The 17,951-nt window shown below is 35.6% G+C and overlaps 1 protein-coding gene across 1 annotated transcript; it reads right to left on the bottom strand.

Moving 5' to 3' along the window:
* Positions 1-3,298: 3,298 nt before the first annotated feature.
* LOC145239556 (uncharacterized) lies at positions 3,299-15,257 on the bottom strand. The gene is made up of 31 exons (XM_080102906.1): positions 15,165-15,257; positions 14,801-14,962; positions 14,598-14,738; positions 14,355-14,522; positions 14,076-14,198; positions 12,320-12,487; positions 12,144-12,263; positions 11,789-11,950; positions 11,607-11,726; positions 11,272-11,436; positions 11,091-11,210; positions 10,784-10,951; positions 10,596-10,715; positions 10,162-10,329; positions 9,850-9,969; positions 9,395-9,562; positions 9,170-9,289; positions 8,592-8,759; positions 8,083-8,202; positions 7,601-7,777; positions 7,420-7,539; positions 6,962-7,129; positions 6,764-6,886; positions 6,278-6,445; positions 5,853-5,972; positions 5,376-5,543; positions 4,943-5,062; positions 4,713-4,880; positions 4,429-4,548; positions 3,904-4,071; positions 3,299-3,632 (listed from the first exon to the last, which is right to left on the bottom strand). The coding sequence occupies exons 1-31, from the start codon at positions 15,247-15,249 to the stop codon at positions 3,502-3,504; spliced, it is 4,437 nt and encodes a 1,478-aa protein (XP_079959032.1). The 5' UTR covers positions 15,250-15,257; the 3' UTR covers positions 3,299-3,501.
* Between the last annotated feature and the right edge of the window lie 2,694 nt (positions 15,258-17,951).

Raw genomic sequence — 17,951 nt, 5'->3', positions numbered from 1 at the left:
TATCATGTTCAAGTGAACCTTGCGTAAGGTGTAATATATACATTTGGGGTAATAATGCACTTTGTTTTGTCATAATTCATAACTGCGTGGTTTCCGCAGCGACCGACTGCTAGAGTAGCTAGTAGTTTCAAGAAAAGATAGTAAAGGAAGGTAAGAACAGAGAAAAAGAAGCATTTCCATTACGCGATGGTATTTGGGAGTCTATAATCTTTAAAACCATAGGACAGAAAAAAGTTATGAGTTGTGATTATATCAACAGCAAATTTGAAAATTAGCGATTGTTCAAATAGCTTAGTTTCAATCTGCCAAGGACTGGTAGAAGTGTGGCAAGCTGTAAATGCAGTTAACCAGTAGCCTATATGTGGTGATTTAAGATTTGCAGTGAGCCTAAAAACATTTGAGCGTTTGGCACTAATCCCAAAAATCAATTATTCTGATATCTACGAACCACAAATCACCATATAACTGCATTTGTCAAAAAACTGAAGAAATTGAACAGCAAGGGTATGATAGAAATTAAAAAGCAAGCGTAGGCTAATGTGTATGATTATGTGGATATCGATGTATCCACAGAGTAGGCCTAAAAAGTTTCTCGGTTTAGAACTGTCTCGTTCTTTCGTGGGTATCAACAAAAAAGAAAGTTGCCTATTGGTACCGGAAATAGTTTTATTTTAGCAAATGTTTAGAATTAACCCCTCTCCCCAACGTATTGATAGATTTGCGCCACGCTCTGATATATATCAAAAACATTTATTGGAAGTGTATCCAAACTTAATTGTTGTTCGAATTTTGCTGGCAAGTCTCGGTACTTGTACGGTAGAAAGATCATTCAGCACAATGAGGCGGGTCAAAACATGGCTCAGATCAACCATGTCTGGAGACTGTGTATGATGAGTGTCCACAGAAGCCGAATAAACTCGGAAACAAATTCGTTCATCCAAAAAGTCATCGAAAAATTCGGCAAAGACCCACGCCGACTTAACTTTTTATTCAAGAACTGATTAACTAAACTGGTGGCTGATTGTTCTTTTCTGTATGGTTCAATGTTACGAACAGCTTCATTGAATTCACGAAATACGAGATGATTTTATCTGAAACTATGAGTTATCCTTCTTCAGATTTTTGTAAGATAAAGCCAGTGTCCGCACTAGTAATGTGGTTCTGAGAGTAGGCTACAGGAGCTCAAGTTGTCGAATTTTGCGATTACGGGTAGCTCGTAGGTATCTTCGTAAATTAATAGAGGAAGTGGGATACTCCCGAAGAAGGGTGATGATCACAATCGGAGAGCTTGACCAGCCAGTCATCACTCGTATCACCTTTACCCCTCCCCCCTTTCAGAAAATTGCCTATACTTTGCATGTTCTCGCTTTTTTATTTTTCATCCAACAATTTTCCAGGGGGGGTCAGCTGACCCCATTTGACCCTATGTGCGGACGCCCTTGAGCACAAGTGACATAGGCTTTCATGATTGCCCGTTATCTGTAATTCATTCAGGATAAATAGTTTCTTTCAAAAGCAAACATCTTTGTTCAATAGGAGGGACTGCTGCTTTCTTAATCCCAAATTTAAATTCCAATTTTTTCCCAATAAGATTTATCTGTTTAGGAATATTTGGTCGCTGCATTCCACGTGCAAACTCAGTTAATTATTGCGTTGCATCGTGAAAAAAACGTTTTCCGTAAATTTCGCAACCAATAGTGATCGCAGCGTGATCACTTTTGTAATGACCATGACCATAGGCGCCGAGTGGGCGGTGGCGGGGTGGCGCCGCCACCTTGGGTTTTTAAAGCACGGTGGCGGCCACCGTGGATATTTTGGTTAGTTTGTAGCGGTAACTTACGAAATATCGTCAAATCTAAAGAAAATTATGAACAATTTTGTTTTTAAACAAACGTGCTGGCGATACAGCCACAAAAAGTGGCTTAAAAATGCAACCTGTTTTAGTTAGTGCTTTGTTTATGACGCCAAACACACAATTGTCTGCCAGTAAATGTTGGGCCGTTGTTGTGTACAGTGCAAAGTGATTTAATAAATGATTTAACTTGACGAAACGTTTCTTAAACGTTGCTAAACCAAAGATAAACGTTACAGCAACGTGTTGCAATTGCGAACCAAATATTATTTCAAACATCTTTTTTTCTGATTTTGACGAACGTTGCATTCTAAGTTATAGAAAGTTTTTTTGACTTTGAATTTGAGTTCTTGTGGTTGCACGCATTAGTGACGTCACATAAAGTGTACCCCTTTTACAGTGCTACCATTGAACCAGGATTAACAATATGGGCAGTTTTGATGATAAATAGTTTAACAGTACCTCGTGTATATTTACATCGAGGCAGGTTGTAAAGAACGTTGCTACAAAATATTTGAACGGAAGAAATTGTTTGTGTAGAATAGGTCATGGTTGAACTAAAATTACTTTCATATGTACCATCTTTTTCTCTTATAAGCTTGTTGGTAATAGTTGAAGCTGTGTGGGCCTCCGGGTATAACGAATTTTTTTAAACCAGAGACAGAAAAGTTTGGGAATACTTTTCATTCCAACCACGGTAGAGTGGTGCGTAAATTCCTGCATATCGTGAAGACTTAAAAAGAAATTCAAATCGAGATTGTCAAAAACATCTTCACCAGCACCAACTAAGTTATGTGTTGTTTTACCATGTCATCGCAAATCGTTATTAAACAACAACTTCACTTAATTAAACAAACGGGACATATCTTAGTTAAGTTTCGCTAAGTTCTTAACATTACACAGGAAATGTCCATTGAGTTCAGCTGATGACGGTACCAACTGCTGGTTTGGTAATATTTCAATCTGCCACGTCTCCCAAGTTTATTTTCCGGAAATATTTTAGCTGCAAAATTACATGGGCCCAAACAAAACTGCGCTACACGTGTACCAGTGCTATGGAAGGCCATTACTAATGGCGCATGGTTTTGCGCGATTATGTTTTTTACATGTAAATTTCGGCCCGTTTTTATGGGTGTTTGGACGACTTGTTTTTGTCGTTTCGTATTGTCCGGAGTGTTTTAATCATTGTTTTCCTTGAATATTTTAGAAAATCCTCCGTTACTACTTCTACAAACATTGTGCTTTTGGGGCATTGACGTCATTTCACATGGTCGAAAAAGTGCTATTGTTGATGAAAGAAACGACCTTGGGCATTCAAAAAAATTCGGGCATGGGCATTCAAAACACTTAAAAAGAAGTGGTTTAGAAAATTAAAGCACATGGCATATCAATTAAAATATTTACTCTCCATCAGAATTAATTTCTGTAGCTTGTGAAGAATATATTTGCAAACCTGTCGACACTTGCAATAGCATAAGAAAAGACACTTGGTTAGATTTCCACAGGTTAGATTCACACGTGATATTACACACAATCCTCTTTTATTATTCGTTAGTAGTTTTGCAAAATAATTTGACAAACATTGACACTCTGGTGGTCCAAGTTGTTTTACATAATTATTCCTGTCCAGGTGTCAGTTGCATGTGTGTTTAATTTCCCAACAGGCTAAATGAGCTTGGCCAGGCTCCGTATGTTTTGGATGTGACTCCCTCTCGCACGGAGCTGGTAAAAATATTTTGTGGACCCCTTTTTCTCACCTGCACTAAGCCTCCTTTACTGCCTAAACCAAAGATACGCAAATAAAGCTTTAAAAAAGTCAGTAGTTTTAATGTAAAAGCTCTTTTACAATCCAATATTTAACAGAATTTTATGACAAACAAGATTTGCTCTCACTATAACTTATTAAACATTTGTCACAATTTAAATCAATGTTTGAGTCAGGAGCAAAATTTTACTGACAAACCATGGAACCTTCCAAAGCAGTTTATTCCCAAAATTGTTTTGCTTTTGTGTCCCTCTTCAAACCAAAAATGTGTCCTGCTTTGACTTACCTATAATCTGACTGCTATGCATAGCTGCAGCACATATGTAAGAATCATCTGTGTAGATGTCTGTTCCCCACAAGCGAGATGTTGTATTTTGGCAACCGGGTGGGCATGGAAAAAAGGTTGAATTGAATCCATTAAAGTCCAAATGGTCAGCTTGTCTGGTGCAAGGATCTAAAATTCGCAAAATCCTGCTACATAAATTTAGCCTGCTAAAAATATTCTTGCTATTTAATTTCAATTAGTGCATGCATTAATGTGGAATTGTCTGAAAAGTAATTTAGGAATTAAACAAAAACTGTTCTGCTGTACCAGTATTGCAGGGCAGTTGGTGTAGTTTGGCAAATATTAAACAAAACCTAAAGTGAGAGAGCAAAAAAAAATATTCCAACCAGATTTCTTTGTTGATTTTATTTTTGCACTGGATGTGCCAAAACCAAACCTCTGTCATTGCTTTAAAATGTAATCTTTTATCATTTAGTTATCAAACTACTTAAGTCTAGTTATGCATTAAATGTGAAAAATTCTTACTGTCAAAAGAAAAGGAATCTCTCCAGCTTCCATAGGTTTGACTTATTATTCCATTCTGTTCACTTCCCAAGTAGGAGGGAAGTCCGACAGTATTATACACAGTAATTTGACCACCAGAAACTATACAAAATCGAAAGCAAGTATTAGTACACAAAACTGCAATGTCACTTGGAGCAGATCTTTCAAAAAAAACGTTACTAATTCTATGTAGGTGCCTTAAATCCTCAAAACAAATAACAGAAATCAAATGTCAGGCTTAATGTAGCAGTTTCAATACTTCTCACCAGGAATACTTCCAGAGTGTATAGCTGCAGCACAAACATGGGAGTTTTTGGTGTAAATACCGGTCCCCCAGACATTTGACGAAGACTCCTGGCAATTGGATGGGCATGTAAATGACCTTGAGATTTCATCACTAAACTGTAACTGGTCACCTTGTTGCCCACACAAATCTACAAAAAAGGAATATATGTTGAGATATAAATATTTCATGAATCTTACATAGTTTTCCCACCTATAAATGAAACTGATGCATACCACCATGAGTAAGATTTGCTCGTTATTCCATTTTGGGTGCTGCTGAAAAAAGCTGCCATTGCACCACCACGATAAAGTGTGACAACACCACCAAAATCTAAACAAAAATGCAAATTTTAATTGTGCTCTTTTTTAATGAGTAAATAGACCTATAAAGTGTTGTTGCACAAGACAGAACTTTCGTAATTTATCTTTGTTGATTTCATGTTGATAGACATATGTAGACCAGAAATAAAATTCGAGAGACTCAGCACATACTGTCATGTCATATTGCTATTGCACATATACCGTGGGGAGAGAACCAATTGCATGCTAAGCAATCCTCCCAAAATCAGTTTATAATTGACAAACATGGCATTGAAAAAAACATACATCCCCTATTAAAAAAAAACGTAAATGTATACACCCGCCTGTTATAGCACCATCATGTATAGCTGCTGCACATATGTATGAGCCATCAGTATAAATTCCTGTTCCCCACAGACGTTCAGTAATGTTTTGGCAACCGGAGGGACAATACATTGTTGTTGATTCTTCTCCATGAAATTCAACTTGGTCAGTTTGTTTTGTACACAAATCTAAATGGAAACAATTTGTTTCACAGTCAATGAGGCGAAAATTGAAATTGATCCAGTAGGAGTGGTCTGAATTATAAAATACAATTCTTGCATCCAAACTATACATTAGTCAAATGAGTTGAGTTTATTTGCCGAAGAGGTGGGCAGAATGAAATAGATTTTTGTGTTAGCAGCTACCGTAAGCTAGTATCTGTCCACCAAAAAAGGTCAAATCTACTTCTCAAAAAGCACAGTACATCACACAAAACCTGCAGATACAAACACTATGTAACAAAAGAATGGCAAGTGGTAGAAAAACAGCAGTCTCACTTTCCAAAGCAAATGATCCAGTTGAGCTTCCATGTGACTTACTCAAAACCCCATTTTGTTCTGTTCCAGTATATGACCTCAGGCCAGCATGTTTGTAAACAGTAACTATTCCACCAGATGCTAAACAAAAGAGGTTTAGAAAAAAATATTAAACAAAAATCCAAAATACAAGCTATTGCTGCCAGGCATAGTATCAAGTTTAAAGAGCTCTTCTGGCAAATGTGATTTTTGAAAAATCCAAAATATTCTGAAAGAATGATAAAGTTATGCAAATGAATTATGATATGACAGACATCAACAAAATTGATTTTTAAATAAATTTTCAAAAAGCTGTGTGCACTTAAACTTGTCATAACTTGACAAAGTTGTACTGTAGTACATATAATTATTTAAATTAAGAATTGTTGCATCTGAATGAAAGTCACCTGTAATGCGACCATCATGAATAGCAGCAGCACATATGGAGGAATCATCAGTGTAAATAATAGTGCCCAAAACATGAGCTGATGTTACGTTGCAGTCAGCTGGGCATGGAAATGTGGTGGATGTTCCTTCACCAAAGTCTATCTGATTGGCTTGTCTTGTACATGGATCTACATAAACATATCTGTTGTCATATATCAGATAACTGAAAAAACAAGCCCTAAGAAGAGATCATGGGCCAGCATAGTATGACTTTTACATCAATGTGTCAGTGCCACTGGTCTGCATGAAAACTTTAGAGCTTATTCATGTCCTGAATATGTGTTAATAAACGTTGACATTCATTGAATTGTTCGAAGAAATTTACCTCATAACTCAGAAGTCTTAAACATTGTATTTATATATTTCTAAACCAAACATTAAAAAAAAGTTGTTTGGTCCCAGTAAATTTATATTTTCATTTTCCTGAAAACTTTACAATTATAGACCTGAAAATGCAAAAGCTGCTGATGTGGTAGATCGAGTTGCTCTGCTGGTTATACCATTATGTTTGCTACCAATATAGGAGCTCTGCCCAGGTATCCTGTATACTGTGATCAAGCCACCATTATCTACAAAGAAAATGTGTAAAACAATATAAGTATGATAAAAACCACAGAGTTCAACATTCCATCTATATGGTGTACCTGTAATTCTTCCATCATGTATTGCAGCCGCACATACATAAGAATTAAAGTAATACATTGCATATCCCCACAAATATTTTGCCTCTTTCTTACAACCTCGAGGACAATTGTATGTCGCTGTTCCATTTTGGTTATATGTAAGCCCTGAACCCATTCTTAGGCAGTAATCTATACAAAAAGTATTATTAACAGTGTAATTATGATGGACAAGTTTCAAATTCAACATTTTTGGTCAAAGGAAACACTGGAAAGTAATTAGCATCAAACAGCACTATTTATAAAAATGTTTTTCGAAAATGGTAGACTGCAAATTTTTGCAGTATGAAGTTTAAATCTGCATATCGGGTGACATAAAGAAAAAAACCAATAAGTTAAAATATCATTTCATTTGTGCAGAGGAACCTAGAACTGAAACACCTTTTAGTAAAGGCTATAGATATTATTCAGTTAAAACTCACTTTGAAAAGAAAATGCTTCACTGACATTTTCCTGGGACTGACTCACTATTCCATTTTTTTCACTTCCAATAAATTCTGATAACCCAGGGTATCTGTGCACAACTACAAATCCACCTCGAACTGAAACATTTAAAAGTAACTGCAATAAACATCCATATGTGTCACAAATGTTACTAGTTACCCTGCAAACGACCAGCATGAAGAGCAGCAGCACAAATATATGAGTTCTGTGTGTAGATATCAGTACCCCACAAGTGAGATGTAAATGCTTCACAACCAGCAGGACAAGTAAGTGATAAAAACTTTACGCCATTGTTATTGTTGTGTCTCACATGACTGAAGTTTGCTCTGCATAAATCTGTGAGCAAAATATGTTGTTTATTTTGCAGGAGTCCCATCAATCGTAATGTTACAAAAGTATCTACCGAAACAGATGTTCGACTATTTATAAATGCTACTTGTATATAATACGTGCAAAACATTGGAAACAGTTGTGTTGTATGTTAATTAAAAAATGTTTAAAAGTCACGGCAGCATTGTGTTGAATTATGCAATGATAAAGAATCCTATTAATAAGATAAGAAAAAAGCTTTCATGCAATAAACCCCTATCTCATGTATGAAGAAAACAACAACATTTGTCTTAAAGAAACTGTTTACAAACCAGCAAAAGCAAATCCTCTTTGCCATGTTCGGTCTGACCCGCTTACTATACCATTTTCCCTAACTGAGCCATACCAGTCTTGCCCAGGAACAAGGTGAACTGTAATCGGCCCTCCAGCATCTGATGAAAGAAAGCAATGTTACTGTGAACAAATCTGCCTAAATTTTTGTATTGTAATGAACTGAAGAACATATTTTGATTGGATTAATTTGATGCCACAAATGTTAGATATACACTGTAATGACAGAGGTCTTGCTAAATATGATAATGATTTGCTTGCTATCTTAATTGTATATTGGTTAAGTGCAAGTTAACAGCAATGCATATAAACCAATGTTTACCTAATCATTTCGTAAATTCATATTAGCTTCACGCTGTTTGGAAAGCTATGCCATCAACTAACATTAGCATGACCAACAATTAAAGCATTCAAAAATATAACATGGAATATCTGGGTAAGACACAGCTTGTTCCTTTAAATACCAAAGTAATAACCCTCATTTTAGCACCTGTTAAAATGTCATTATGTATCGCTGCAGCACAGACATATGAGTTAAGAGTGTAAATCCTCATTCCCCACAACTTGGTATGTATGGCCTGGCAGCCAGATGGACAATAATATGATGCCGAGTCATTGGAATTGGAAAACAATTCGAAGGCCTGTTTCTTGCACAAATCTAGTACATAAATCAAGTTATTTTTAGTACAACTCATTCAAACATATGGTATATTGCAGTAGTTCTCAAACTGTGTGTCACGGCGCCCTGGTTCGTCATTTCAATCTTCCAAGGGCGTCGCAGAATAGTTCCGTTTTGTGGCTTTTTGTTGTTGTATCAACAAACACAGCTTTAATAATAAGTTTCCTATTATCTTTTATTTGCTGGTATTTGCTCGAAAGTCCAGAAAACTTTTTCAGGGGCGTCGCAACAAAAAAGTTTGAGAACCACTGGTATATTGAATTGCTGACAAAGTGTACAAATGTGACAATTATTTACAAACTAAACAAAAAAATTACCTAAAAAAATAAAGATAATTTTTTCATTAAATAAAGAAGTGCCAGGTATATATATAAACTTCTAGTATTCACCATTAAAAGTAATTGATCCAGTCTTTGTTTTCATTGGTTTGCTTACAATTTCATTTTGAACAGTGCCATTCAATGTCTCAAGTTCAATATACTTATACACAGTAACATTTCCACCTGAATCTAGAACACAATGTTTATAAATGTTTATGAAGGTAAAGAATAATGGTAACAATTAAAATAGATGATTTAGAAAAAAATATTTCTAATGTTTTCAAAGTGTTATACCAGTAATTATGCCAGCATGTATGGCAGCAGCACATATTGAGGAATTGTTTGAATAAAATCCAGTTCCCCAGACTTGATAATCAGTGGATAGGCAACCAGAACTACATGCATATGTGGAAGATCTCTCTTCACCAAATTCCAACTGGTTTACCAGTGTTAAGCATGGATCTACAAATAAAAGTTAACATTAACTAAAACCATAGTTGCCAAATAATAAATTTGCACTGAGAGTGTACTATTCTGAAAATGGTTTTGCAAGGAACCAATGATTTAAAACACAAAAGAGTTTGCATAGTTTTTGCAGAACCAATATTACAACTAAGTTTTGAGACTTTATTGCATGCAACATGTGGTGCCTTGCAATAGACATACCAGCAATTAGTTAGTACATATTTAATGGTTGCAGTATCGTAAAACATGAACACAACTTCCTAAAATTAAAATCTTTCATTAACCAGAAACTGTAAAAGATCTGTCCCAAGCCCCATATGACCAGCTGCGTAGTCCATTTTGATTACTTCCAATGTATGAGGGCAAGCCAGCAAGTTTGTACACATTCACTAAACCACCCGCATCTAAAAAATAGGACATGAAAAAAACACAGAGGGTACAATTGATTTCTAAGCAGAAGAATATATAACTGTACAATTTTTAATCCAGCTTTTAGGTGACCAATTTTTGTGTCAGAAAGTAACAGTTTAGTTACTGCATGTATAATGTTTTTTTGCTTTAATCTGAAATCAGAGCAAAAACAAATTTAAGTTTACCTGTCACTGCACCGTAATGTAATGCTGCTGGACAAATTCTACTATCAAAACTGTAAATTCCTGTTCCATACACATTTGAAGCATACTCCAGACAGCCAGGTGGACAATAAGTTGATGCAATATTATTTTCATTCCAATAAAGCATACCAGGCTTTTCCCAGCATAAATCTAAACCAAAAAACATTTACCATCACACAATGTTTTGCTATGTAAGTTATGATCACTGGCTGTTACATTTTAGGAAAATAAAATTATATTGTGTGCAAAAATTTATGTTTTGGTTATTACTGTTGTTGTATTCACAAATTTCTTCAGAACATTTATAATCGACAATAATTTTACATCTTTAAAACAATACTAATTTGCTGGTTGCATTAAGGGTAAGGAATTATTTTACAATAAATTTGGTAAGCGTTAAAATCTTTTGTACTCACTTTCAAAGGCAAATGATCTGTTCCTACTTCCATACGATTTGCTAATGATTCCATTCTGACTACTACCAACATATGAAGGCAATCCTTCGTATTTGTATACAGTAACACTTCCTCCTGATTCTGGTCAATTTAATGCATAACAAAGAATAATAAACATTTGTTTCTGTGTTAGGAAATAAATATGTTACCATCTATCCTGCCATCATGAATGGCTGCTGCACAAATGTAAGAATTGTCTGTGTAAATTCCAGTTCCCCACAAATGGGAAGTTACATCACAACCTGAAGGACATGCATAACCTGCATCTTGTCCTGGAAACTCAAATTCATTGAGTTGTCTTGTGCATAGACCAAATTCTAATACAAAAATAACTGAATTTGTTTGAATTTGCAAAAAAAGCCTTACAATAGTTTATTTCTAAAATACACTGTTTGCCAGATTCTGTCTCGTTATTATTTAAATGTCATGACTACTAAAGAAACACTTTATGCCAACCTGAAAAAGTAAAGGATGTCCTGTAAGATCCATACCATCTGCTAGTTATTTTGTTTTGTGTGCTTCTGACATACGAAGACATCCCAGGCAGCAAGTAAACTGTAACCCATCCTCCTGAATCTGCAATATTACGAGGTTAAAGAATATTCGAGGACTGGTTGTGAAAACTTTTTACACTCACCTCCAATTATACCACTATGCAAGGCAGCTGCGCAAATGTAAGATTGGCCATTATATATTTCTGTCCCCCACAAAGAGAATGTAAAACTTCTGCAACCAGGCGGACAAAGAAAAGTTGCCAGTGTTTCATTGAATTCAAGTGAGAAAACATTTTTCTCACATAGATCTGAATCATTTAATATGTTAGACTTTAGTATACTTTATAATTTTTAGTTGCATTGTCACAAAAAAGTTTATTTGCAACTTAAATTCTTTTCAGTATACTAACTTTACTTAATTACAATTTCTTTCAAAAAAACTCACAAAGTTTGCAATTCAAACACACAAAAAACATACTTTCAAAGGCAAAAGATCCACTATAGTTTCCATGTGATTTACTTAAAATTCCATTTTGATCACTTCCTGTATATGAAGAAACTCCTCCAAACCTATAAACAGTAACTCTACCACCAGAATCTGAGTAACAAAGGGAAAAATTAAAATCTGAATAAGGTGATATTTGGAGACCTAAGAAATACCTGATAAACGACCATCATGAATGGCTGCCACACAAATGTAAGAGTCATCTGTGTATATTCCAGTTCCCCATATATCAAATCTGTCTGCTTGACATCCAGAAGGACATATGACAGTAAATTGTCCAATAACATCAAACTGATCCGCCTTTTGTGTACATAGATCTGTAATATCAGAATTCAGAATTAAAACAAACATTCGCTCTGTCTATTCTTGTTTGCAAATTCTAAAACTTTAAACTGCTTTATGGTACTTGTGGCACAAATCCTCACTGCATACATAGCTTTTCTTATGAGTCCAGTAAATATATTGCTTTGAGTTTAATTTTTTACACTAAGCTGTTGGATTGTTCATGACCTGTAAATGTAAAAGATGTACGCCAATATCCGTAAGACTTGCTTGTTATTCCTTTCTGAGTACTTCCAGTATAGGAATACATAGCTGGCAGTAAGTAAACTGTAACCAATCCTCCAGAATCTACATAAGTAAAGATGAAAATCATACAACATTATCAAAAGAGTATCAAACATTACCAGTTCTTTCTCCATAATGAATGGCTGCTGCACATATGTAAGAACCATGCGTATAAATTTTAGTTCCCCACAGACGGCTGGTAGTTGTTTGGCAGCCAGGTGGACAATAAAATGTTGCTGATTCCCGTCCATTGAACCCAAGTTGGCTGGCACGTTTTTCGCAAAAGTCTAAAAGATATGGTCAGGTGCAATTTGCTAGGCACTTCAACAACAGTCTAATTTCAATATAGCAGGCTGTATTTCAGTCTAAAAATAAATTTTTGCTTTACCAACTAAGGGCTGTTGGAAGTTCTAGGTCACGTTTTGCTTTTTATGTGTCAAAATCTACATTGGGTTTTAGAAACAAATTAGTCACACTGTATAGCTGCCTGACACTAAAACTATGAACAATAAACAGCACAGTCTTCGCACGAAATTGGTATTTCTTTGTGGCACTGCAACTACGTTGTAAGTCAAGGTTGGTACCTGCATTTTCAATTGCTGGTGCAGTTCTACTTATTACAGTTTAATGGCGTGTAATGTCTTAAGCTTTGTATGTAGTTATACATTCATAGGAAACGACTATTGTCTATTATCATGGACAGTAAATCTGTAGCGCGGGTAATTTTTTTTTGAATGTGACACATTAACCTAACCATTTTCACTCTGGTTTTAAATTAAAGGACGGTACTTGCAACAATAATGAGTCGTTTGTGATTTTTATTCCATTCTGCTATACGAAAAAGACAAAATACTTTTTTCATTTAAAGATAAGTATCATTTCGATTTGTAATGTTCAGAAAGCCCTTGTTGCAAAAATATGTCATTGCAACCCTCGAATTATCTGTGGTACAGTTACTTTGGTAAACTGTTTGCGTACCGTGTTTGGGTTTTTCGTGTGCTGTAGGCTTAATGTAACAAATCCAAATTAACAAATCAGATATGTGATTGATAACTTAAAAATACGGTGTTGAACAGAGTGCATCTGAACAAGCTGCATCACAACAAAATTAAACTTTTTGAATTTTTTTTATCATAAAGTACTACAGAGTTGAAGTCGGCCCGGGTATTTTCAGTCGGGTGTGGGTCGGAAGTGGACCGAATTCGGCTTAATTTGAAATTTTGGTTTAATAATTAGAGCGGACTTGACTCGGGCTTGGTCTTACACTATAGGCCTCATCCGTGACGCAATTTTACCACTTTTTCAAATAGTGTTTTATTTGTTTTTCATTCGGGTTCGAGCCAGGTTAAGGTCTTTACTTTCGGTTTCGGGTCGGATTTGAGCCCAAATTACAAAACCCTCACAACTCTAAGTGCAGTGCAACCGCATCAGAAAGCGTGTGTAAACTTGCCCCTAAAAAACAGTGACATAAATCGGCGTCGATATTATCCATAGTGGAAAAAGTCACATTTTTAACTTGACACTTTGCTGTTGAAAGGCTTTCACCATATTAATGCATGTTCAGGGCAATTTTGGCAACGCACTATAGGCTATCGAACGAACATGATCCGGAAATGACCATATATGAAACAATTGATTTGCGCACCAATATGTGGCACGTTACGCTTTGGCGTTGCCTGTAATTTTGTTTGTATTTCTAAATAAAATAAAATTTCTGGATATTGTCCGTGTCGTTATACTAGCCCTTTATGTCGCAACTTTCATTTGTGCATGTTTTCTTTTTTAATAAAGCAACACTGTATCATTTTTCCTTTTTATTAAAGCAACTATTAAAGCGTTTTATTAAAGCAATAAAAATAAAAATTATAAACCTACTTTCAAACGAAAATGACCGAAACCACCCCCTTTCGAAGGATCCGGTTGTTATCCCATTTTGTTTACTTCCGGTGTATGACTGCAATCCATCGAGTTCGTACAAGGTAAAACTTCCTCCAGAATCTTTTCAAATCAAAACACTTTTTAAGACTAGAATAAATTCTGTGCAAGGCAAATCCAGTGTTGTTTTCGTTGTCGTAAAATATGTAGCCTACACTTTTTTAACAACCAACACCTAGTGTCCCTCAATGTTTTGATTCGAAAAAAAGACAAACCCACCAGTAATACGGTCGTCATGTATTGCAGCTGCACAAATGTAAGAGTCGTCCTTGTAAATTCCAGTTCCCCAAACACGGGGTGCGGTCTCATTACAACCAGACGGGCATGCCCATGAAATCGATTCCATTCCATAAAACTCCAACTTATTTGCTTGATTGTGGCATAAATCTAAGTTGCAGTAAAAGTATTGTTGTAAGTCGTCAAAAAAGATAACTTCGTTATTTTGTGCCAACTTGGACTCACCTGCAGTTTCCCAGCTAAGGCCACCAAAGGCAAATGACCCTGTCCAACTTTCAAAAGATTTGCTTGTAATTTCATTTCGCGTGTTAGCAGCGTATGACTCCAATCCGGCAAGAAGATGAACAGTTACCACTCCGCCAGAGTCTAACCGGGTTTAAATAATTTTAAGTTACTGCAAAATTAGCATAAATGTCGGCATTGTGTACCTTGGATCACACCATCATGGATCGCAGCTGCACAAATGTAGGAATCGTCTTTATAGATTTTGGTTCCCCACAAACGATTTGTTGCTCTTCGACAGCCAGGTGGACAGATAAACTTGAAGTACTTGCTGTATTGCACTTGGCTTGCTTGTACGCGGCAATTGTCTAAATCGCAGCGCCGCAACACGTTAGAGTCACTTTTAAACACACCCAGAGCACAAGACAAAAAATCACTTTATAAAAAGTAAAAGTTTTATGGAGATCTTCCACTGAATTAATAATCCCTTTAAAGAAAACTTTAAAGAAATAAGGACAAAAACGTAAGGATTTTATTTAGTTTTGTGTTGTCGTTTACAAAGTCATGTACCTGTGTTTTTCGGAAAAGGGCTAAGTAGGTTAGCAAAAGCTCCGCCGATGAAGACAAGCACTGTCAATAGCCCAATATGCATCATATTTTTACAGAATCTGAATAAAAAAGGATGAACAATTTTCGAGTTAAATATTAAAGGTATATTGCGACCCTGACAACTTATTCCAAAAAATTAACTCTTTGAAAAGGACCGATAGTTAGTTTTTACCTCAACGACTTTGCAGGGATCATTCGCAAATTTATTAAACGATATAAATAGCATTCGAAAAATGCCGTATGCTAACATTATTCTACCTTACATATGTTGTCACGGTAAAGGCAGCATTAAAACATACTGGCTGTTTTCAATTTCAAGATAAAGTATCCCATATTTGGCATTGTACCACATAACAAGCGCCCGACATTTTTTTGCAACTGAAAGACCTATCGAAATCTATAACAACTGGTAAAAATGGCCAAGACGATTCTCCCCGACGCACATTTGAATCAAGCACACTCAGCGCAACCGGTAGTTGTTGCTTTAAACATTTTCTAAACGAGTGGTCAAAGATCAAACTTCACCCATTTGCCGATGGAAATACCCACATCAGCAAACAGCCACAAAGCAAATGCCGATTTATTTTATAATTTAATTGCTTGGGAATATTTTTGGTTAGCTTCCGAAGGTAAATATTTGTCTTGCAAAAAAACTTTGTAGTTAGATTTTCTATTTTAATGTATCACACTCAATCATCAACAAAAACGGTGTGCTTTTCTATTACTTGCCTCTTATTACTTGCTGTTTCCGAATTACACCCCGTCTGCACTTTTGAGTCTTTAAATGAGTTCATCTTTGGCAGGGAACGATTTATATATAAATCAAGCTACATAACCAGAAGGCATTAGCACGCAATATTTCGCACCCGATTGACACGATAATTTGTGGCCCATGTTCGGGACACGGAGTGAGGTCAGTAAATTATTGCGCTCTGCTTAATCAGTAAAATGTAGGCTACACTTAATTCTGTTTTTAAAATGTACACTAATTACTTTTTACCAGGGAACGTGCTCCAACGAAAATTAAGTTACCATTAAACATTATTGTTGGTGACAACAGGTTTACCGTTTTTTTCATTTATGACAAGTCTATGACTCAATAATAGTTATTAAAAATTTCGCATAATGTATGTGGTTTATCATTTTGTTCCTGTTTCAATGATGCATGTAAAATAGTGTTGAGCCGAAGCAAACATTTGCTACCGTTTTGCTTTAACTTTTGCGCTCTTGTATTGCACCCTTTTGTAATCAGTCACCCACACTTAAGCAGCGCTTGTTTTTTTTTGACAACAGTTCCGTAAAAAATATTTTCTCAGGCAGGCACTATAATGTTTGTACGCTTTAGTCCTAATAAGTTTGGTTTAAAATATGTTTGTGGCTTTCTTGCCTAAATTATATGTCATGACAGCGTAATAAAAGGTTGCTTGCACGCAATCGAAGCTTAAAATCTTAAAAATTTTGGGAACTGAAATCGCCAAAGGCGAATCTCACTATACTTTAAAGTTGCACATATTTTCACTTAACCACAGACGCCACCATTGGTGCGTATTCTTGAAAACATTGACTTAACTACTTGGCGAGTAGTTACAAATTGCAAAAGACCCAAGGAATTAACACACCTATTTCTGATATCACACTACGCTGCATATGGATGTAATATTAACATTGATTTTTTAACAAGGGCTGCAAGTTGATAGTCGTAATAAGTTTATAAGAAATACAATGAAACTAATTTCATGACAACTTGAAACCAATCACTATTTTTGATCATCAGCAATTTACACTGCAGTTAAAATTGCACCCGGTACAAGATTAAATTCGCGATACTTATTTAAAAACTAGAAAATTTCACATGAAAGTGACCGATTTTCCAAAAATCTGTCCAAAGTATTTGTTTAGAAAAAGGTCAATGAGTATAAAGAACCAACTGAAGCATTACAAATAATGTATTTTCTGTTTTTTTTATGTCTACGGGTTAGGCGCACCGGTCCATTCGAGCTAAGTTGTTAATGTTAGTATCAGCTTTTACATGCGAACATTTTTTCGCTTCGAGTTCAACAAGTTTGCTAAAAACGTTGGTGGTTTGTTTCGTTTAAGATTCACCACTTTCAGGTTTTTATAAATGAGATAAACATATTTTTTTACATCGGTAATTTTGAAACAAAACAAGCAATCTATTGGCGGCCTTGAAATAAGGATCTGCGATGGGGACGTCATAGCGAAAAGATTGTGCATCCCTCCATTTAGGCATTTCCTGAAAGGGTGGTCAAAGATCAAATATCACCCAATTGCCGGTGGAAATGCCCACATTAACAAAAAGCGATAGAGCAACTACCAGTGTATGTTGAAATGTAATTGATCGGTGCTGGTAGGAATATTTTTACCAGTTTTTTTTTCAATTATCTAACTCTAGCCTTTGTCTTTTTAATAATAAGTTAACTGAACATCATTTATGCGGTTCATTATTTTTGGTTTATTTATTGATAGATTGGAAATTCGTTTGGCGAAGCAAACGGTTTTGCCAATTAACTGTATTTTTCCCGTATGTTTTAATCAAGCAAACACCAAACCTTCATACGTGTGTGCTTGTCTGTGTTTTTAACAACCGTAAAATAAGTTTTTTCTTTATCAGGCACCGTAAATTTTGCAAGATTCTGTCGAAATCATTTTGGTTAAAGCATGTTTGTGACTTTTGCGACTACAAGGGACTTTATTGTCTATATGTCAAGTTTTACATAACAGCGTAAT

The sequence above is a fragment of the Phallusia mammillata genome, chromosome 7 (assembly GCF_965637545.1).
Source record: "Phallusia mammillata chromosome 7, kaPhaMamm4.hap1.1, whole genome shotgun sequence".
NCBI classification, from domain to species: Eukaryota; Metazoa; Chordata; class Ascidiacea; order Phlebobranchia; family Ascidiidae; genus Phallusia; species Phallusia mammillata.
This window is presented reverse-complemented; position numbering and strand designations above follow the sequence as displayed.

Excerpts from the sequence above, each read along its gene's own strand:
- LOC145239556 (XM_080102906.1), bottom strand. The coding sequence starts at position 15,249 with ATGATGCATATTGGGCTATTGACAGTGCTTGTCTTCATCGGCGGAGCT. Across the intron at positions 14,199-14,354 it reads ACATGACGACCGTATTACTG|ATTCTGGAGGAAGTTTTACC; the intron begins GTGGGTTTGTCT and ends TGATTTGAAAAG. Across the intron at positions 4,549-4,712 it reads ACACTCTGGAAGTATTCCTG|TTTCTGGTGGTCAAATTACT; the intron begins GTGAGAAGTATT and ends GATTTTGTATAG.